The following is a 22,973-nucleotide window of genomic DNA, read 5'->3' as shown; positions in this document are numbered from 1 at the left end:
CAATCCTACCTACTTACATAATTAACTAAAAGCTGATTTTATAGGGCTGTGATCTCCACAACATGGAGATCATCTCCACAAAAAATCAGCTCCTTTGAATATGTCTAACCCTACCAAAAATTGAGTTCAAATTAGAAATTTATCTGACGGTTCAGAATTTTAACACTCTTTTGACAAGACTAGACACATCCGATTGAGCTGATTTTTTGTGGAGATACTATCCATGGTAGGGAGATAATATCTACAAAAAATCAGCCCTTAGAACAATGTGCAAGTCCGCTTTTGGATTGTGTGTGTCAATTCCGTATGTCATTTTTGTATGTCAACGTAGTCATATATATATATATATATATATATATATATATATATATATATATATATATGTGTGTGTGTGTGTGTGTGTGTGTGTGTCATAGTGAAAATTTGGTGGAAGGTACCACGCGGATCGCTCGTGAAAATCAAAATCCATCCACTTTTCACAAATTGTAGTATCACCCTTTCTCTTCTCTCCTCTCCTTCTCTAGGTTTTCTCTTCTCTCACAGTGATCGAATTCCAACCCTTCTCTCTTCTCTTACTCTTTCTCTTTATACCTTCATCTCTTTTCCTCTTAGTCGTCCACCTGTCCCCTCATCTCACAATCTCATACTTTCCACTGCACGTGTGAGTTTTTCCGCCAAGTGATTTAGAGATTTGCTGTCCTGATTCAATACCTCTCGATTTTCTTTGTTGTATGGCTTCAGGGTTAACCCACCACTGATTCTCTCCATCACGGATTGAGCCACTATACAAAAAAAAAATTGGCTGCCTGAGAAAATGTTTGAATCCTACCAACAATATTTTATTACGTTTCGGTGGCCTAGGTATTTATTGTGCAATTGATGTATCCACGTTTGGATTTATTGTGGCACTATGCCAATGGGTGAAATATTTGAGAATGCTACTAATGCACTGCGTCTCCACCAACCTGATTTTGACCTTAGCTCTCTAACCGTGAATTAATCCCCCCCCCCCCTCAATTTACAAAAATTTATGGGATGGGAGTAGCTTAGTGTAGTAATTAAGATTGTTACCATTTTTTAGAGGGAGTTAGAGTTATCTGCTTGCTAGAAAGCGATCATTGGTTACTTACAATCCGAATATGCAAAAAAATTCTTACTTGCCATTGGAGGGTCTTGGACAACATATGCCACCAGTGGAATATCGTGTCATCTTCTATTATTGTTTCATGCATTATTTCTTTGTGTACTGATGGTGGTGTTTGTCTTGTCTGTTGAAAGCATCGACTTATTTTTTTGGAGACCACGCTGTGCACTGTAGTTTGTAGATATTTTCCAGGCTTCAAATATCAACATGACTATGTCAGAGATGTTTTTTGGCGGGCTGGTATACAAGTTAAAAAAAAAGATTTTTCTGTCAATTTTCTCACCAACTCGAATGAAAGAAGATCGATGTTGTGGCCTACTATACGAATGTTTTTATTTACAGTTAGTCTTAGGGCAAATATGCATGTGTCGATGTAACTGGAGTCTCTCCAATAATAACGCTTGTCAATGGTTTGTTTGAAATGGGACAGACAACAAATAACACCGATACATCAGCAAAGATGGAGAAATACGAGAAAATTTGTAGAGCTAACCAACATTACTTTTATCAAGTTTGCCTATCACACTTTTGGTTTTTAGCTTCACAATCTGTTGAGTTTCTCAAAAGATTGCAAGAAGTCATGGACAACAACATGATGACGGTTAGCTTTAATCAGTTTGTATTAGATTGTACTTAAAAGGATAGGATTTGCTATTCAAAAAGGACTTGTAGCCAATTTGTAGTGTGCTTGTCCTAATCGTATGTAAATTCCGTTATGAATAAAATTCCACTTAAAAATAAAAAACAATTTTGTTATGCCAAAGAAATGAAGTTATGTGAAAAACTGTGGAGTTGTTTTTCCATGAAAAATTAGGTTGTATGGAAAAATTTAGTGTTAAAAGGGGTGTTTTTTGTTGTAAACAATAGAAGAGTGTATTGCAAGTCCCATAAGTTGGGTGCTAATCCCGCTGTCCTAAAACAAAACTATCAATAACCCTAAACCCATAAACCTTTGGAATTTTGAGCAGAAACATGAGATAGTCCAACCAAGTTTTGGAATTTACAAAATCCAGCCCTATATTTATATTTTAATATTGTTTACTGAAACTTGGTTAACTACTGCAGGACTGGCCCTGAGAACAATCCATACAAGTAGCTGGCTCTCCACTCCAAGTAGTAAATCCATTATGTTACTCTCCAATTCTCCAAGTTTGGCTCGATCTCCACTCCTCTCTCTTTTATTGTTTTGGACAGTGTACTTTTCTCTCGTAACTCCTCAATAGGGGCCACATTTTAGGAACTCGCCTAAAGCCCCCCAAAACTCAAAGCCGCCCCCATGTCACGGATACGTTCCGAAACATGTGCTGAGAGGGGTCCGTGTGGCGTACATGATCGTACAACTCGACCATACACATACCTGATAAGTATTCGGTGCTCGAGTAATTCACGAATAGTCAAAACCGAGGGGTTACCCCGTTTGCCCACAGTCAAATCTTCGAATATGTCCGAGAGTGGACTAAGCACACCTGTCCCATATCTTTGAGACTGGATAGCTAAATATATCATTAGGACGAGAATTAATCTAGATGTTCCCACGACCAATTAGCACAACATAGCGCGATGCGTTAGGACGTGGTATTGGCAACCTATTTTCCCAACGGTACCACATATGCATGCTCCAAATGCGATACATCTCTAGACCCGTCCTAAAGTCATCGAGAATCCATGACGCACCTTTGAGTGTCGTCATGAACGGGCCTTGGTATTGCACCAAAAAAGTTCCTAGTTGATAGTTCGAGACTATGAAAAGTGATGGGAACTCATCCCTCCCTAATATTGTGAATAAAGATTTTCCATTATAATAAAAAAGAAACATTGAATGAGGTGTGAACTTTTACCATGCATAATTTCTAGCTTGGTGCTCCGATTTAGATGTTTAACCACTCTATTTGGGGCGTCTTGAAATGCTCTAAAAGATGAGACACAAATTGGGAGCAACCGACTAAAGATTTGACTAGAAGTTGAATTTTCTGGGCTGGTAATGTTTTGATATGTGTGGAACTCCAATTTGACATATTTGAGTTCATAGATATGACCCGTGGCATCCCAGCCACTAGTGTTATATTCACTAGAATCTAGATAGGTTAAAAGTCGTTGCATCGAAGAAAAAAAAGATAGGTTAAAAGTCCACATCATGTACCTTTGTCTTTTAACTAGTATGCAAATTGTGCTTTGCACTAGTTTTTGGAAATTAAGTAACGCGTCCACACACGACAACATCACCAACAACACACTAACAATAGATAACTCCACAGCTCTTGCTGTAATTTTAACGCTGGAAATTATACTACATTAAATAACTTGTTAACACAACAAAATTTCTAGCTAGCTAGGCAGAATTGAATCTCGGAGGAATAGACTTGCGCAGGTGTCAATCAACAACTTAATGCTCACGGATCATTCTAAGTTGATACCAAGCAAGTTGGCATTCAGAGCTTCACAAATGCATGTAACTGGACCTAAATCATGTAAACCATCAAACAATGTGCAACATTGGCTAAAAGGTTGAGCTTCAACAACCAAGTTAAGTAAGCTACTCATTAATTAGTAAATCATACTAAAGACAGCCTGTAGCAGAATACGAAACAATGGGCTGAACACAATCTCAAAGAATACAGGTAAAGCAACACCACTATAAGAATGGTTATAACCATGGACCAAAATATCGCCAATATATCCGATATATCGCTGATATATATCGGTATTTTGGTCCTCCGACATCGATATTTTCGATATATATCCACCGAATATAGAACCTTTTTTTTCCCGATATATATCAGAATTTCCGATATAAAACTTTATATCGCCGATATAATCGATATATCCGATATTTACGATATATGTCAGTTGACTTTTTTACCATTTTTTAATATAAATCCGATATTTTCGATATATTTCCGATATTTCTGATATTATATTTCTGATATATCCGATATTTCCGATATTTTAAATAGTTTGGACTGATCACCAAAAAAATGGATATATCTGATATATATCGGTTTTTGAGTACACCGATATATTCATCGATATCGATATTTTGGGCCTTGGTTATAACTATGGAAATATAACCAACATAGAATAAGATATATTAGCTGAACAGCCAGTCGAAAAAGCCTCAAGTTTTTTACTTCATGAGTCATCACACTAAGTTTTTTGCAATACCTTCTAATTAATACATTAGCATGTGAATCTAGAAAGATATACTACCAATAGAATACATAAACTTTTTAACCTGAAACCTAATAAATCTTCAAACAACACTGAATACTACATGAAGTAAGCCTTCTAATAAAAATGAAGCTACATGCATCCAAAGATTCCATTCACATTTTCATAAGAGGAATTGATTAACATTACTACATATGCATAAGTGGTATCAGGTACATACATAGAGTACACAACAGTCATAGACATCAATAAAAGTAATTTAACAGATTGGTAATGATGACATTACCATTTTTATTTAATCTATAAATATTTCGCTAAAGGAAAATAAAGCACCCAACAGCAACTGAATAGAAAATCATATCATTAGTAAAAGCGACCATCTTTCAAATAAGCTCACAAAAACTGAAAGAAAATGATTGCTTATGGAATAAGTACATTAGTAATATGGAAAACAAATAACATATCAAACGTACGCCCAACTATTACTAACTTACTAAGCATGCTTCGTCGCTGCACTAACGAAAAGAGGCCAACATTTAGAATTTAACAACTTGAATCAAATAGTACTATTAAAGCATTCACCGCTTTGTCTAGAAACTACCAACAATAATGTCTACAAAAATTGGAAATTAAAGGTAATTAAAAATATGGATATTAATTAAATTAACTAAAAAGTTTCATTACCCCTGATGTCTATTGTCTATCAATCCAATACCCACTCCATCCAGCAATTAAAACAACAACATCACCACCACCATGAATGAAAAGGGCAACTTCAACAAATTGAACGACACAAATAACAATACTATCTTCTTCAGAGAAAATTGTGTGATTGCAATTAAATAAAATTATTTAAACATAAGCATCATTATCAAGCACGTTATAAACAAATGACTTAAATAAAGAGATTTACGCACAAAGCAAGAATGAAAATGTGCGAGCAGTCAATTAATGATGGAGATGAACATTATCTTCTATAAAATCTGCAAAAAGAAAATTGTTGGTGGTTAATGTGCGGCAAGTCTAATAGCTAATACAAATATCCTTCATTGAAAACCAAAGACTATCAATTACTTGAGATCAATCAAATAACAACAACAATTGCTTAAAATCGAGATTAATAAAAAAATGATAAAGTAAAGTACTTTTAAAAATAGATTGTTGTTTGTCGGATATACAGAGAAATTGATGTGGAAAGTTAATTCAGTTTAGAAGACATTATTAGCGAAGGAAACGTAGGTGTTTACAATTTCTAATTAAGAAAGAATAGGAGATTGCCATATTATTAGGGGGGTATGTATAAATATTTTATAGTTGTTTTATAAATTTTAAAATCATAAAAGATGAAAGACTAAATAATCAAATAAAAGAGATCTAAATTAGCCTACTCAATAGTGGGGAGGGATTCCTCAAAACCCGACTAATCAGATAGTGTAGAGATTCAGTTACCTATTATCCATCTGAGGACGGCTTTCATCCCTAAATAAAATGGCTGCAATTTACATGTTGGGGAATTGGGACCATGGACCAAAATATCGCCGATATATCCGATATATCGCCGATATATATCGGTATTTTGGTACACCGACATCGATATTTCCGACATATATCCACCGAATATAGAACCCTTTTTTTCCGATATATATCGGAATTTCCGATATGAAACTTTATATCGCCGATATAATCGATATTTCCGATATAATTGATATATATCGGTTGACTTTTTGACCATTTTAAAATATAAATCCGATATTTTCAATATATTTCCGATATATATCCGATATTTCCGATATTATATTTTCGATATATCCGATATTTCCGATATTTTAAATAGTTTGGACTGGTTACCAAAAAAATAGATATATCCGATATATATCGATTTTTTGGTACACCGATATATTGATCGATATCAATATTTTGGGCCTTGATTGGGACAAGTTAAAAATTCTCTTGGTGGGACGGACTTTTACCAGTTGATTTCCTTTTAGGGGCTATTGTGGAGGTAGCATCTTTTCCCTGCCATCAATCATGATGGACGCACTGAAAATTAGGTGAGAAATTTAGGTCCATATTTTGTTGATCGATAACTGATTCAAACCTTTTCTAAAAAAGTTTGAATCCAATGTTAGGTTGGCAAATCTCAGTGGACTACTAGTTTTACTCTTCTAATCAATGCAAGAAAAATCCTTCCATTAATCATGACCCTTGTACAAGTAGAAGTCAACTAATCATATACCAAGAGTTAATCCCGCCTTCCCTGTCTCAGATGCTAAGCAAAACATTTACCCCACGAGCTGCGACAGTGGGATATGGGTTTCACTAGCATGTGGTGTGTATGGGTGTCACTAGTATGTAGTGTGTCGTAAGAGAGCAAATTAGAGATGGGATGGATTTGCTAGTTAGAGATGGGAGTAGTTAGGGGTGGAACTTAGGCAGGTTGGGGTCTAATCCAAGTCCAATCAGAGTTTTAAATGTTTCAATCCAAGTCCGGGACCAAATCTTAGTCGGTCTTCAAAATTTCAGCTCAAACCTAACATGGGACCTTGGGTTGATCGGGTTGAGTCGGATTGATCAAGTTTCTCATATTTCAATGTTAAACAGTTAAGAACTCAACGCCTTTTCATTGTTAAATAAATAAATTAAAATATAAATAATACTGAAATTCAATATTCTAACTAAATCAAAGATATTTGATTATTTGAAAGGAAAACTAACTTGATTGATTCAATTATTCTTTCTAAAATTGATATTTTCAAACTTATTTTTTACAAGAATAAATTCTTATAAAGAAATAATATAACAAAATAGAAGGAATAAAATATATATGTACATATATGCAGATGGGCTCGGGTTTTTCTGGTATTGGATATTCTAACCCGAGCCCAATCCAAAACTGAGTCGGGTTTTGATTTTACAAGACCAAGGATTTGGAATGTTAGCTTAGGAGTTAGGACTAACAAAAATCGGGTTTTAACACATCGGACTTTAGGTTAATCCGACCCAAGTTCCTTCCTATATTACTATCGGAGTAGTTGGCTGGCTCTAGGGCCGAGATATATATTTTTTATTTGTTCAGTGGGCCCCCGAAACATTCTTCCCTTGGGGAGGTGGACCCGGAAAGCATAAAGGTAAAAGAAATGTCTACAAAGAGCCATCATCCCCCCACCAGGCCCTGCTGGATAGCCGTTACTCTCACCTTTCTAAAGTCTAAATAGCTCCTCTCATCTTCTCCTCAAACTCTATTTGAAAATGCCTCTCTTTCTTTTCACTTTAACAAGCCTCCTGCCACTTCTTCCTGTTTTTCTTACCCAAATCACCTTCTCTTTTGCTTCCAAGGTGAAATAATGCTCTGGGGTTTCAAGTTTTTTTTTTTGCTTCTTCTTCTTGTGACCCGTGGCTTTTATTTGTTTGGTTGCAGACATATGTTGTTTACATGGGTGGCACTAGTATTGTTGACGACCCTGACCAGATTTTGAGGCACCACCAAATGCTCACCATTGTCCATCGAGGAAGGTCCTTTCTTTCTTTTTTAGCCAGTTCCACTCAAAAGGGGGCTTCTTCTTTGTTTTTTTTTTTTTTTTACTCATTTAGGGTTTAATTATATAACTTTTATATCTGAACACTACTCTGGTTTTCTTCAGTGTTGAACAAGCCCAAGCCTCTCACGTGTGTAGCTACAAGCATGGCTTCACTGGTTTTGCAGCCAAACTCACCCAGGAGCAAGCTTTCCAGATGACTAGTAATGAGCATTCCACTCAATTATTTTATGCATTCTCTTCAATGTCTTACTTAATTACTTATTATGATGAGAGAACAATTGGTACAGAAATGCCTGGTGTGGTTTCTGTTTTTCCCAATGCCAAACGAAGATTACACACTACTCATTCTTGGGATTTCATGGGTCTTGCCAACGATGAACAAATGGAAATTCCCGGTTACTCTACCAAAAACCAACATAATGTCATTATTGGTTTCATTGATACAGGTCTATCAATTTTCTTCCTTTTTACTCTCATTTTAGGCATCAGTATCCACATTCACTACAACTTGTTCTGAGTTATTTACACCTACCGGTTTCTGATCTCAGTGTGTAACTCTGGCAGGAATATGGCCTGAGTCGCCAAGTTTTAGTGACCATGATATGCCTCCTGTGCCCTCTAGATGGAAAGGACAATGTCAAGTGGGAGAAGCATTTAATGCTTCCTCTTGCAACAGGTTTTTCCTGATTGAATGTCTAGCTTTAGACATAAGTCCTTCGAGATTTATACATGTGAAGTTTAAGGGTTTTTTCCCCCTGCAGAAAAGTAGTAGGTGCAAGGTATTATGTTAGTGGGTTCGAAGCAGAAGAAGATTCAGCCAAGCCACAAAAGTTTAGATCCCCAAGGGACAGCAATGGCCATGGTAGCCACACAGCTTCAATAGCTGCTGGTCAATATGTAGTGGACATGAATTTTAAAGGTTTGGCTGCTGGAGGAGCTAGAGGAGGTGCACCCATGGCTAGGATTGCGGTGTACAAAACCTGTTGGGACTCAGGTTGCTACGATGTGGACTTATTGTCTGCTTTTGATGATGCAATCAAAGATGGTGTTGACGTCTTATCTCTATCCTTGGGCCCTGAAGCTCCTCAAGGAGACTACTTCACCGATGCCATCTCAATAGGGTCGTTTCATGCTGCATCCCGTGGTATCCTTGTTGTTTCGTCCGTTGGGAATGATGGTAATCAAGGTTCTGCAACAAATCTTGCACCATGGTTGATCACAGTTGCTGCTAGTTCAACAGATAGGGATTTCACTTCTTCAATCGATCTAGGTGAAGGGGCTAACTACACGGTATTGCTATTCTATTGTTCAATGTTATGATCATACCTTACCTACTTAATTCTAAATTCTCTTTGTCCACTGGAAAGGGTGAAAGCCTGAGTCTTCTTGACACAAATGCCCCCACAACTATCATCCCTGCCTCAGAAGCCTATTCCGGATACTTCACTCCTTATCAGTCCAGGTACAGAGAAAGGGTACTCGACGTTTCGTTTTGTTAATGCATAACGAGAATCTCTAATTCTCTCTCTTACATACTTCTGTAGCTACTGTTTAGAGAGTTCATTGAATAGCACCAAAGCTAGCGGTAAGGTTGTGGTTTGTCGACATGCTGGAAGCTTTTCAGAATCAAAGCTGGCAAAGAGCAAGGTAGTCAAAGAAGCTGGTGGAGTAGGAATGATTCTAATAGATGAAGCAGATACAGATGTCGCTATTCCCTTCGCGATCCCTGCAGCTATTGTTGGAGCACGAATCGGAGATTGCATTCTATCGTATATTAATCATACACGGTTCAGTTTCTCTTTAATCATCAAGAAGACTCGCCTTATCTTTTCAATGCATGTTTCCTGATAAGGGTTCCTTGTCATCCGTCTTCAGGAAACCGACTGCCTATATCTCACCTGCAAAGACTGTAATAGGTCGTCAACCTGCTCCTAGGGTTGCGTCGTTTTCTTCTAAAGGACCTAATTCTTTGACCCCAGCAATTTTGAAGGTAAAAACACCCGATTAGACTAAGAGGCCTAAGCTTGTTCTCAGCCTCACTTATTACCATTTTTTTTTAACTTTTGTGATGATCTTGCTCTTATAGCCTGATGTTACAGCTCCTGGATTGAATATCCTGGCAGCTTGGTCTCCGACAGTTGGAAACATGGATTTCAACATTCTCTCCGGAACTTCCATGGCTTGCCCTCACGTAACAGGAGTCATAGCTTTAATCAAGGCAGTGTATCCATTATGGTCTCCTTCTGCAATCAAATCCGCTCTTATGACAACTGGTAAAATCTCAAGCTTCATATGGTTATGTTGCATACTAAACAAAATCTGACACTTCCTGGAACTTGCATTCGTGGTTGATACTTTTCTTAGATTTCTCAATTACATGGAAGTTTACCTGTTGATGTAGAGTCCTATTTCTGAATTCCTTGTCATCGAATTGTGTTGCTACTAAAATAACTTCTTGAATCATTCATTAAAACGTCTCGCTGATTTGTATTTTGAGAGCTCAGTGCTCAACTAACTTCTAAAAGATTAATGCTCTAATATATCCCAACTTTCTTCCACCCAATAAAAGGTTGACAAGTTCTCTAATTCATAGCTGAGGGAGTCTGAACTTGAGTGTGCTAGATTGGTCATTGGAGTGCTCCGACAACTTATTTTAATTTAATAAACTTACTCTGAAGTGTAGATGCTTATGGTTGGATTTAGGAGTACACTCTGACTCTTTTGGCACTGGAAAAAACCAAATGTGTAAATTGAATTGCCTTTACTTTTAGTATTAGAGGTCGTGCTCACTCGCAAGTATATTGACATTTAGGCTGCAACTTTCTCAAGAGACTAAAAGTGCGAAGGTAAACTGCAGCTATTGTGTTGGATAAAAGGTGCAAACACATTACAGTGGACCCTACTGGAAGAGCGGGCAATCCGTTTGATTATGGCGCAGGATTTCTAAACCCAACTGGAGTCCTCAATCCTGGGCTTGTATATGATTTGGAACCGATGGATTATAAAGAGTTTCTCTGCTCAATCGGGTACAAGGAGAAGTCACTACATATGATCACAAGAGACAATTTCATATGTAATCAGAATTTCTCAACAGCTTCGGATCTGAACTATCCATCTATTACATTGCCTGAACTTGGAGGCAGCTACTCGGTGACACGAACAGTAACAAATGTAGGGCTAGCAAGAAGTACTTACAGAGCAATTGTGTCTTCTCCTGCTGGAGTCAAGGTCACAGTTTCACCAAAGTTTCTGATCTTCAACAACTATGGCCAGAAAATTAGCTTTATTGTGAATTTCAAGGTGATCGCCCCATCTAAGGGCTATGTGTTCGGCTCCTTGGAATGGAAGAAAGGGAGGTTAAGAGTAACCAGCCCACTGGTGGTTCGGGCTGTTTCTGCTAGCTGAGGTCTATTTACATGAAGAAAAGATTTTAAAAGCCTTCGTGCATGCTTAAGGCCACATGGCACTAGAATCTAGGCCCAAAAGAAACTCCAGGTCGACGATTGTTGTGTTATAAAGTTTGAGCCTGCAGTCCGGACAAGGAAATCTCCACTCTAGGAGGATGGACAGAGCTTTGGTAAACATTCAAAGAGCAAAAGGTAACGGACTTACGGTGGTATATGTGCCAGGATTCCCCTTCTTTGGCTTCAAATTTCTTTGTTGTTCCATTTAGCTTGTTTTGTACCATGCTGAAGTTTAAGAGAAAGCAATCAGAATTTATCAACATCGTGATACTTATCAATGATTTATCACTGTTAAGTGTAAATTGTCAAAATATACGACTATACGAGCATGTCATGAAAACTTATGTTGCATTGATCTAGGTTGCCCCTCTTAATTGGCTCATCTAGTGGTGGGTAATACTAGTTAACCCTTTCTCTTCTTCTTATGTGCGGTTATGTGCATGTTGACTAGAGTAGTAGCCATAGCCAAAGGCACAGGAGAATGAGACCTGACCGCAAGCAACAAGAATGTTAACGCTGGAGAAGTAGATATCCGGCCTTTGGATATCACATAAAGTGCATTTATAGAGGATGCCAGTGAGACATAAAACCACCACTGATAGTGTATTAGTGTGTACTGTGTAGCGTTACAGTATAGTTATTCCACCACATAATGCAGCTGCACTTCAAAAGGAATCTGATCAAATGTGCTTGGAGTTTGGTTTGCAAATACAAATTCTTCTCAAATCTCTGTGCCTAACTAAACAGAGAAGCAGATTTCATAGAATGATTGAGACATGGCCTTGAATTTACCTAATCTAACACATCGGCAGGAGATGACCTGGTCTTGTTCGAAGATCACGTTTTCTAGTTTTTTCGTTCATTATATTTTTCTACAAGAAGCGGGTAACATTTATTTGTTACGACTCATTATACAGAATTGTCCTCCGGTAAATAAATTGATTCAGTAAAAATATTTGTTATGCTTTAAAATGATAGAGATCGAGAGGTCCTAGAATCCTAGTCCTACTTTAAAAACCAGATTTTGGCTTTAATCTCCCTCACCAAAAAATCGTTACATAAAACCTCCAGTATGCGAACAAACTAACAAAACACCCCTCTTTTCTAAAACAAAATAAACTAACAAAAATACCCCGAAAACTATCCCAACACCACCGTAAACAACCCTAGCCTCTCTTTCATTTTTTTCACAATTGAAATTTTTTCCTCACACTATAAACCCTCGCCTCTCTTTACTCTCTTTCTATTTCCCAACACCACCATAAACTCTCTTTACTCTCTCTTTATTTTCCAACAAAAGATTACTCAAATTTTTTGAAATGAAAAAACATGCAATTTACATATTTTTCTTACTGTTTATGGTAGATTATTGATTGGTACGTGTTCTTCTACCTCCCCAAGGTAGCGGTAAAGCTAATTGGATGTTCTCCACCAAAATGTTCCATAGGCCTCGGAATACGATGAGGCCAATTAGGATGGAAAACAAACTCGTAAAAATTACTTTTTCATGTTTTCCCGAACACCTAACTCTTGTCCCAACTATATAAAAACTTGATTGTAATACTGAAGCGCAAATTTCTGATGTGCAGAATTATGGAGCTCATATCTTTCTCCACACACCCAAATGCTCTGATTTTTGGATATGTGTTTCTTCTACATGTCTTATATCTACTATAAAAATTTCAAATCATTTGAATATGGGAAAGTCAATCAACTAGCTATTTTATATCGGCATGGCAGATTGAGAAGAAAACAAATAGCTCACTTCCTAAAACCATAGTATACATGAGATACAAAAATATTTAGAATCAAAATATAACCTAAGGATTCCAACAATGATTAACCAACACATACAATAAATTTGGTATATTTATCTTAAATCGATAAAAAAGAAGATAGAATAAATAAAATAGTAAAATATAACTCACTAAAACATGAATTTGCTACTAAGCATTGACACCCAGAGACAAGTTTTAGAACTCCACATGATTTTTTCAATTTTTATTTCTTCTTACCTAATCGTTTCAATTGAATCTCTCCTACTTCTAATTAACAACCCACTCTTTAATTATGTTAAAGCGTTTCTTTCTTTCCATTTCTTCTCATTGTCTCACTTAGGGTTTTAAGACTTTTAACATCCTGAAAGAGAAAGCTCATCCTCCCTTTTTGTCTCGTCTCTCATTTTAGTCAAAACAAAAAAAATTGAAATTTGCAAAACATCCCCTTCTAAAATATTATTTGTAGAAAAGTCCTTGTCAGCTTAGAGTTTTCATAAAAAGCATCCTAAAATCAATTATTACTCGAAGAAAGTTTAAAAAGGGCGGGGTGTTATAGTGGCCAAGGACGCCTAGCCCAACCATGGGTAATAGTTGTGCTATGATGTGATCCACTTCAATTAGACAACTGGTTATGAGTAATAATTCGCCAAATCGTAACGTTGAGCCGTTTTTAAGTTGAGTTGTTTTTAAATACAATTGGCTGAGAGGTTGGAGAAAACTCTGCATTTAAGCGTGCTTAGGCCGGAATAATTTTCATGATGGATGATCTCCAAGGAAGTCTCATTTAGATAAAATCCCAGACTATAGGAGGTCCGCAGTGGCTAAGTGGGAACCGTATTGGTGTGTTAAGATGGGTAAGAACGTTACAATGGTTTCAGAGCCGAGGATGACTTCATATTAAGGTGGTTGGATTGCAATACCCTGGGCGTGGTCTGAGGAGGGATATGAGAGAAATACTCCTATCTCGATGATGGGTGACGATTGCACTATAGTATGATACTGTGATCCCACTTCGATTGGGCTACTGTCCAAAATCCTAGTTAAGAGTAATGATGCTCAAAATCCTAAAGTCGAGGATTTTCAACGGCAATTAGCTGAGGGGTTAGTGAAAACTCCACGGTTAAGCATGATCAGGTAAGAATAATATAATTTAAGGAATGAATTCCACTTAAAGCGACTCCAAAAAAACTCCACCACTTACAATGAATTAGAAGCTAATTTTTTGTGGAGAGGTTCTCCACATAATAGAGATAATCCTTACAAAAAATCAATTTATTTGAAGATGTACAATTTCATCAAAAATCGTTTATAATGTTTTGAAATTATCCAACGACTCATATTTGTTTGATTTCGGTATAACTTTTGACTAGATTAACTTGGGCTGCAAACGGATAGGTTCGGATTCGGATATGCCTCTATCCGAATCCGAATCCGAATCCGACGAATATTAAAAATTGTATTTGAATCCGATTTCGGATATCCGAATCAAATATCGGATAATATCCGATCCGAAAATTAAATTAATTAAAATTTTACTTGCTTTGAATAATTCATTTTACCACTATAAAAACTAGTATAAATATATATATATATATTTGTCATTTATTATTATTATTTTGTTATTATAGTTTTATAAACCAATGCATCATGCCGAAAGATCACACTTTTTCGGCATAATACATTGTTTCGAACTAGTGCACCCTTTCAAAAAGGTTTTTCTCACTTTACGTATTGTTTCAAAAAAATATTATTTCATCTCAAGTGGGTTTACATATCTCAATGGATTTGTGCAAATTCATTTTTCTAACAAACTTCGTTCACATGACAAAGAAGGGGCGGTGTTTCGACCCCCACCTACATAGCAAACGTCCATTGGTAGGGATCTCCACTTTATTCGTTTAATCAACAGGGCTAAGACCCAATTTGCAATATCATGGATCAATGTACCGGCCCACTAACTCATGTGTCTAGGCTTGAAACCTAGCCACATGACTTGCCACTTACGTACATTAATTTATATATAGATTCGTTTCTTATCAAAGAGGTAATCATCAATTACAATAGTTTATAATTTTATATAATATTTTATACAATAAAAAATGAATAAATTAATTATATATAATTATGATTAAAATTTTAAATCGGATCGGATATGGCAGTATCCGAATCCGTATTCAAAACCAGTTCATACATAAAAAATTATCCGAATCCAAATCCAAATCCAAAATTTTCAGATAATATTTGATTTTTCAAATACGAATTTGAAACCCTAGGTTAAACATATTCAAATGAGCTTATTTTTTGTGGGGGAGTTCTTCATTATGTTATGTTTATCTCTACAAAAAATTAACTCTAAATTCATCTTATAAATCCACTATTAGAAGTGGAGTCATTTTGGAGTCACTATAAAATAAAGTGAAGTTTCGTACACCATCCCCATTATAATATGGCTCTAAACTATATATATTGATTAATTGGTCCCAGGTCATCATCTGAGGGGGGGGGAGGTGCAACTGTGCAAGTGTGCAACGACTCTGGTCATAAACATGCGTGGAGATGCTGGATAGCCACTCAAAATAATTTACAAAGGATTCTGCGAGTTAAAGGCTTACCGCTTAAAGCCTCAGCAAACATTTTAGTAGCAGCATGAGATCCTGTTCAGTACAGCAAAATTTCACAATAGTAACCACATAGCAAAATTTTAACATTTTGTGGCGCCTAAAAATTTAATTAATTTTGTTTTTAGTTGTTTTTTGTGGTATATTTATTTTGTTGGTGAATGAACTGGTGGTCTGTGTACGGAAAAGTGGAAAACCACAAGTTTATAAGCTGTCGATTTTTTGAGCCCCAGCGCGTGCGAACTTTTCATCTCCTCCAAATTATAATTATTTCCACCAATTGTTCAAACTTCAAAGTAAAGTAAGAGAAAATACGTAGCAAGACAAGAGATAGAGTTGAGACACACAGCAGAAACTTCACATTTTAGAAGACTAAAATAGTTGACTTCTCCTTTATTTGACCAGTAAAACACACAATCAAAATCTAAAACGGAGCCGCCTATTTATAATTTTTCTTTCAACGACTCTACTTAGATATATAATATATATATATCAGCTAATGGAACAATATGATATTTGAATACCACACCAATTCAATAAAAAGAATAAAAAGAAAGTATGAAGACTATGAACTATGAAGTTGCTAATTAAAAACGAGTATAATCGAAAAGAGATCAAGCGTGTTTCTCTTACCTCTCGAGTCATTGTTCTTCTCTCTCTTTACTGTCTCTCTATATCATTTGATTTGATTGATACTTTGATAGAATAGAATGGAGATCCAATACTAATAACTAAGATCTCTTCGGGCCTTCCCTTCGGTTTTAATCTTTTCATTTACTCCTACTTAAAAATTAAAATGAAGCTACTAGAAAAACTTGTTATTACCATTTTTCTCTTCCTCCTCCCAGCTGGGCATGCCTTGAGTCAACACAATTTCGGCCCTTTTAACAGCTCTTATTACGATATCTTCACCGTCCGTTCACCTGCCACCATCAGCAATGGGGCTCTTCAGATCACTCCTGACTCCATCAACGACGTGTTTGTGCTCCAACACAAATCCGGCAGGGTCTTGTTTTCCCAGCCCTTCAAGCTCTGGGAAGGGGACATTAACTCCACTTCCGAAAAGATCGCTTCTTTCAATACTTCTTTCTTCATCAACATCTTCCGCTCCCCCAACACCACAGCCGGTGAAGGTTTTGCTTTCATCATTGCTCCAGATCTAGACGCAGTGCCATTGGGCAGCGAAGGTCAGTACTTGGGCTTGACCAACGCCACTACAGATGGACTCTCTTCCAACCATCTCATTGCGCTGGAGCTGGACACAGTCGAGCAGGATTTCGACCCGGACGACAACCACATGGGTCTAGACCTCAACTCCATCCGATCCTACCGGACCGTCTCCTTGTCCCAACACGGTATCGAGATTGCCCCTCTAGTCCCCAGAAATTACACCGTCTGGGTCCAGTACGACGGTCGGACCAAGGTGTTGAGAGCCTACATGGCCCTAGAAGGCGAGTCCATCCCGGCCGAACCACTTATGAATGTGCCCTTGAACATAAGAGACTACGTGAATCAAGAATCTTATTTTGGTTTCGCAGCGTCCACAGGGAACTGGACTCAGCTTAACTGTGTGCTCGGATGGAATCTGACTGTCGAGGTTATTCCGAGGCAAAAAGACTTAACCTGGGTAAAGATCCTGGTGGGAGTCGGTGTTCCAGGACTCTTCCTAATTGCGGTTGGTATGGTTGTTTTAGTGTTCTATTTGAAAAAGAGAAGGCGCCTCCACGCCAATGATCCCAACATAGTTGGGGCTTTGAAAAGTTTGCCTGGAATGCCGAGGGAGTTCAGATTTAAGGAATTGAAGAAAGCCACCAACAATTTCGACGAGAAGAATAAGTTGGGACAGGGGGGATTCGGTGTGGTGTACAAGGGGGTGTTGCCTGGGGAGGACATTGAAGTTGCTGTCAAGAAATTCTCCAGGGAAAACATGAAGGGGAGAGACGATTTCTTGGCAGAGCTTACCATCATCAACCGTCTCAGACATAAGCATCTTGTCAAATTAGTTGGTTAGTACACTTTTTACAAACCCTCTATTTAGTAAAATTCCATTTCTATTTAGGCTCTAAGTAGATGCCATTAGGATTTTACACCTCTAATTTTTAGGGTATCTTCAATAGGGGGTGTAAACCGTATAGAGTGGAAATTTTACACTTCAAATATCAAAAAACTCTTTCCAATGGAAGTGATATACTGTAAGTAATAGTGTATTAGCTAATAGAGATGATGAGAAATTCTCTCTCTCGCTATTAGTTAATAAAAAGCCCGTGTGACACTCGAACTGACGTCGTGAGTAAAATAATTTTCAGACGTCACTTGGAGTAACGTCCTTTTCTAATTCTAAAGTAATTTTTTAACTCGGACGTCACTCCAAATGACGTCCGAGTTTAAAATTTTTTTTTACACTCTTCCATTGGAGAGTATAGAGTGTGGATATTTATAAGCTATACAATAATATACAATTAGAGGTGTAAAATCTAATGGCACCTACGTGGAGCTTAAGTGGAGGTGTAATTTTACACCTCCCATTGAAGATGCCCTTAGCCTATAAATATCCACACTCTATACTTTCCTATAGAAAAATGTAAAAAAAAAAAAGATTTTAAAGTGACATCGAGTTAAAAAAATTACTTTAGAATTAGAAAGGGACATCTGAAATTGTTTTTGTTTGGACCTTAGTTAAAATGTCGCCCGAACCATTTATCAACTCATAGCGAGATGGAGAATTTCTCACCTCCTCTATCAACTAATATTCTATTATCCACGGTATACCACCCTCATTGAAAAGAATTTTTTGATATTTTGAGTGTAAATTTTATACTCTATACAGTTTACACCCTCCATTAGAAATGCCCTAAAAGTTAAATTCTGGATTCAATTTGCTCACGTAAATGCAAACAACTACGGCCTCATATCATTAATACAATTGAGATCCAGTGGAGCCCCAAACATGATTTGAAATATGGTACATGAAAATGGAGCAAAAGGGGCCGAGCGCTGCCTAGCCTTGACTTCTTTACGAAACAAGACTCATTTAAAAAAAAAATAGGCGGTCGAATGTGTGAGGCTATGGCTTATTGACCTTATCAGGCATGATTCCCATAGTTTGTTTCAATTTTTGAAACCTACATGTATATAATTGTTCCTTGTGTTTTTTGGCATAGGTTGGTGTCACACAAATGGGATGTTGTTATTGGTATACGACTTCATGCGCAAAGGAAGCCTTGACAGCCACCTTTTTGGTGATCAAGAGAAGACACTGAGCTGGGACCGCAGGTACAAGATCATATCAGATGTTGCATCCGCCCTACATTACCTCCATAACGAGTACGATCAGAAAGTCATCCATCGAGACCTTAAAGCCAGCAACATAATGTTGGACTGCGACTACAATGCACGTTTGGGAGACTTTGGTCTAGCACGTGCTATAGACAATGAAAAAACATCCTACGCTGAGTTAGAGCAAGGGGTCCCTGGCACTCCTGGCTACATTGCTCCTGAGTGTTTTCACACAGGGAGGGCAACTAGGGAGTCAGATGTGTTTGGGTTTGGTGCGGTTGTACTAGAAGTGCTGTGTGGTCAACGCCCTTGGACGAAGATTGCTGGGTTCCAGTTCTTGGCTGATTGGGTTTGGACGTTGTATCGTGAAGGTCGTATCTTAGAGGCGGTTGATGAGAAGTTAGGTAAGAATTATGTGGATGAAGAAGCAACCCGACTTTTGTTGCTTGGGCTGGCCTGTTCCCATCCCATAGCATCTGAAAGACCTAAGACACAATCAATCGTACAAATAGTATCTGGATCTGTCCCATCGCCTCATGTCCCTCCATTTAAACCAGCCTTTGTATGGCCAATGATGGAGCTGGGAGACGATAGCAGTATGAGCAACATAACTCAAGATACTACGCCAATGACATCCTCATACTATGGAGGTGATTCGGGATGGACACCCCGAGGAACGAACAGTGAAACCAATGTTTGAGCTCAACTTTCAAAAACTGTTCTTTTTTTTTTTTTGAGAGAACAGTGGTTCTGTTTTACCACAATGTGCACATGATTTTTCTTTCAAATTTTTTTTAACACAACATTTTACATTTTATTTGTCTGACATTTTTCCTCCAACAAGGATATTGGGAAATGCTTTCCTTAGTAAGAAAATTAGTTTCTCAAAAAGTTTAACAGTTATATGTCACCAACAAATTAATTTACACTTTTTACAGCACACGGCAATTATTTATCAAAATGCAGATTTTTTTTTTAATCGGTAAAACAGTATCATATATTAGATGATGAGAAAGAGATACAATACAAAAGAGAAAAACGCATAATTGTTGACATTTAACACATCTTATAAATAGAAGACAAAATTTTTTGTTCACTTAATAGGCATACAATGTACTATCTTCTTTTTTGGCACAGGTAATCTACAATTTCAAAATATCAATGCACTGCAATACCTACTATTAGTTTTGATTCTGGTGAAGACATGGCCAAACTTAGCTTATATTACAATTATAAATTTTGAACAAGATTTACCAACAACCATCGAAACCGTATTGGATTGTCTGTATCTCGTATCTCCTTTTTTGGCACAGGTAATCTACAATTTCAAAATATCAATGCACTGCAATACCTACTATTAGTTTTGATTCTGGTGAAGACATGGCCAAATTTAGCTTATATTACAATTATAAATTTTGAACAAGATTTACCAACAACCATCGAAACCGTATTGGATTATCTGTATCTCGTGGTCTGGGTGGTGGTGGTGGTGATTTGAACTTTGGTAGGTAACGTGGAAGAGGTGGGCTGGTGGGGTGAAGGTGGGGGTTCTGTTTGGTAAAAGTTAATATGACAAGGCCCAAAAGCCATTTTTTTCATGAAGTGCGGGAAGGCCCGAAACCTAATAAATTAGGAAAGAGTGGTGGTCATTTCTAAAATTACCCAAACAATTTCTGGATAAAATAGAAAAGAAAATAGATTTTCTCATAAGAGTCGGCGCGTCCAAATGGTACTATGAGTCTCTGATAGTCTCATAGAGCCGTTGTTTCTATTTTTACTTATTTATTTAGTTTCTATTTTTACATATTAGGGCATCTCTAATAAAGGTGTAAAATTACACCTCCACATAGACTCGAGATAAGTGTCATTAGGATTTTACAACATTAATTACAAACTATTGTATAGACTATTTGAGCTCAGTTATGTATTTGAATCCAGTTTCCGATTTTCTTTTAATTATCCAATGTGATGTGTAATACCAGCTTCTACTGATTCATTTGTAGTGTCCTTGCAAACATGACATAAAAAGTAAATTATGCTTGATTTACTATGTGGGATCATCGAAGATTATCTAGTTCCCGATTTCCCACTAATTATTATTTAAATTATGCATGACTCATACGTGGAATCTTCAAAGATTTTATATGAACGGGTGTTGTTATATTAATTATTCTGAAAAATATTTGCAAATATGCAGAACTATTATATATTAATATTAAATTAATCACTCAACCAAATTTCCTATAACGTGAAAATCTCACTCTCCATTAAAAAAAAGTCGTCTTTGATAAAACCCTTCAACTTTATTTTGTTGTTTAATAATAGAAGTTTGATTGAAGTTTTGTGAAATTGCCTAATAAGGTGAAGTTCATATATATTGAAGCTACTTGAATAGCAAGGAGTTCTCAATCATACAGAAAGATATAAGATAAACACTATTTTAAATACAAAACTATACTTATTGAGACATTACCACAATATATAATCTAACTATGTTTTGAGGTTAGTTCAATGCATTTGCATCCAGTTTCTGATTTTCTGTTATTTATATTTTGAGGTTAGTTCAATGCAGTTGCATCCAATTTCCAATTTCCGTTATTTATTTTTTGAGATCAGTTCATTGTAGTCGCATCCAGTTTCTGATTTCTCGTTAATTATTCTTTTCGATTAGTTCAATACATTTGCATCCAATTTCCTGTTAATTGTTCTTTGAGGTCAGTTCAATGCATTTGCATCCAGTTTCTGATTTCCCGTTAATTATTCTGTGATATTAATTTAATGCATTTGCATCCAATTTTCTATTTCTCGTTTATTATTTGATAAAGTTGCATTTGCATCTAGTTTCCGATTTCCGCTAATTATTATTTGAGGTTAGTTCAATGAATTTGCATCCAATTTCCGATTTTCCGTTAATTATTGTTTGAGATTAGTTCAATGCATTTACATCCAGTTTCCGATTTCCCGTTAATTATTTATTGAGATTAGTTCAATGCATTTGCATCCAGTTTATTCTTTTAGATTAGTTCAGTGCAGTTGCATATGATTTCCGATTTCCCGTTAATTATTTTTTAATATTAGTTCCACGCATTTGCATCATGTTTCAAATTTATAATTAATTTTTCTTTGAGGTTAGTTCAATGTAGTTGCATCCAGTTTCCGATTTCCCGTTAATTTAATCTTTGAGAGTTAGCTCAATGCATTTGCATCCAATTTCCGATTTTCCGACAATTAATTTTTTATGTTAGTTTGATGTATTTGCATTCAAGTTTTGATTTTCCGTTAATTATTCTTTGAGGTTAGTTTAATGCAGTTGTATTCATATTCCAATATTATGTTAATTACTTTTTAAGATTAGTTTAATGCTTGCATTTGCATTCAATTTCTGATTTTCCGTTAAATATTTTTTGAGGTTAGTTTGATGCATTTGCATCCAGTTTTCAGTTCCTCATTAATTGTTTTTTTATGTTAGTTTCATTCAATATTATATTTTTTTTAAAGTATTTGTCATTATTGTTTTGTCGTTTTTTTTTCTAGAGTCTTTTTGAGTTATCCCCCCAAAGATATGTCGAGTTTTGTGTTTAACCCCCAAAATTTTAATCATCACAATTAGACCCCCAATTTGTCTCAGAACTCTAAAAATATTGTTCATTTTTTCCATAATACCCAAACTACCCCTTTGAAAGAGCCGTTAGAAAGTTAAAGAACCGTTTGAAATTTCTGACATCCTCTTTGACTTATCCGATATTAGTTGACTCCTTTCTTCCCCAACCATATAAAATCCAAAAAGCTTCTCTCTCCAACAATAACTAATGGGGGTGGTGGTGAACCAAATAAGATGTCACTTCGTAAGTATCACTTTTGACCCTTCAGGTTGTTACTATTAGGGTCTTTACTATTACTGTTCTTGATTGGGTTCTTGATTATAGCTTCCTTCCTCGTTTTTTTTTTTTTAAATCCGGTTTTTGGGGGTTAATTACAAATTAGTT

The 22,973-nt window shown here is 36.5% G+C and overlaps 2 protein-coding genes and 2 long non-coding RNA genes across 8 annotated transcripts; 2 read left to right on the top strand and 2 right to left on the bottom strand.

Annotated features, from left to right (window-relative positions):
* Positions 1-3,330: 3,330 nt before the first annotated feature.
* LOC147473395 (uncharacterized) lies at positions 3,331-6,134 on the bottom strand. Its single transcript, XR_015210469.1, has 3 exons — positions 5,458-6,134; positions 5,230-5,295; positions 3,331-3,603 (listed from the first exon to the last, which is right to left on the bottom strand). It is a non-coding gene; the product is annotated as an uncharacterized LOC147473395 (long non-coding RNA).
* A 1,288-nt stretch (positions 6,135-7,422) lies between these two features.
* On the top strand, positions 7,423-11,626 carry LOC147473394 (subtilisin-like serine-protease S). Of its 5 annotated transcripts, none has more exons than XR_015210462.1 (11): positions 7,423-7,648; positions 7,731-7,825; positions 7,954-8,051; positions 8,139-8,297; positions 8,416-8,527; positions 8,613-9,141; positions 9,219-9,313; positions 9,396-9,620; positions 9,727-9,841; positions 9,951-10,124; positions 10,664-11,626. XR_015210462.1 is itself a non-coding variant. In XM_086587496.1 (11 exons), exons 1-11 carry the CDS (start codon positions 7,562-7,564, stop codon positions 11,254-11,256), a joined length of 2,250 nt encoding a protein of 749 aa, XP_086443622.1. In that variant the 5' UTR covers positions 7,429-7,561; the 3' UTR covers positions 11,257-11,626. The 5 variants fall into 5 exon arrangements, 4 of the variants coding, with proteins under 4 accessions (XP_086443622.1, XP_086443623.1, XP_086443624.1 ...); XM_086587496.1 differs by having other exon boundaries at positions 7,429-7,648; positions 9,938-10,124; positions 10,709-11,626; XM_086587497.1 differs by having other exon boundaries at positions 7,429-7,648; positions 9,396-9,638; positions 9,938-10,124.
* LOC147473393 (uncharacterized) lies at positions 10,822-16,062 on the bottom strand. Its single transcript, XR_015210463.1, has 2 exons — positions 15,706-16,062; positions 10,822-11,540 (listed from the first exon to the last, which is right to left on the bottom strand). It is a non-coding gene; the product is annotated as an uncharacterized LOC147473393 (long non-coding RNA).
* A 126-nt stretch (positions 16,063-16,188) lies between these two features.
* Positions 16,189-19,878, top strand: LOC147473392 (putative L-type lectin-domain containing receptor kinase S.5). Its single transcript, XM_086587499.1, has 2 exons — positions 16,189-17,717; positions 18,873-19,878. Exons 1-2 carry the CDS (start codon positions 16,508-16,510, stop codon positions 19,685-19,687), a joined length of 2,025 nt encoding a protein of 674 aa, XP_086443625.1. The 5' UTR covers positions 16,189-16,507; the 3' UTR covers positions 19,688-19,878.
* The last annotated feature ends 3,095 nt before the right edge of the window (positions 19,879-22,973 follow it).

Source organism: Coptis chinensis, unplaced genomic scaffold, assembly GCF_015680905.1.
Source record: "Coptis chinensis isolate HL-2020 unplaced genomic scaffold, ASM1568090v1 utg2617_pilon_pilon, whole genome shotgun sequence".
Classification (NCBI taxonomy): domain Eukaryota; kingdom Viridiplantae; phylum Streptophyta; class Magnoliopsida; order Ranunculales; family Ranunculaceae; genus Coptis; species Coptis chinensis.
This window is presented reverse-complemented; position numbering and strand designations above follow the sequence as displayed.

Bases quoted from the DNA above. Each gene is read 5' to 3' on its own strand.
- LOC147473394 (XM_086587495.1), top strand. From the start codon at position 7,562: ATGCCTCTCTTTCTTTTCACTTTAACAAGCCTCCTGCCACTTCTTCCT. The intron at 7,649-7,730 runs GTGAAATAATGC...GTTTGGTTGCAG, and splicing joins CCTTCTCTTTTGCTTCCAAG to ACATATGTTGTTTACATGGG. The intron at 10,125-10,708 runs GTAAAATCTCAA...GGTAAACTGCAG, and splicing joins ATCCGCTCTTATGACAACTG to CTATTGTGTTGGATAAAAGG.
- LOC147473392 (XM_086587499.1), top strand. From the start codon at position 16,508: ATGAAGCTACTAGAAAAACTTGTTATTACCATTTTTCTCTTCCTCCTC. The intron at 17,718-18,872 runs GTTAGTACACTT...TTTTTGGCATAG, and splicing joins GCATCTTGTCAAATTAGTTG to GTTGGTGTCACACAAATGGG.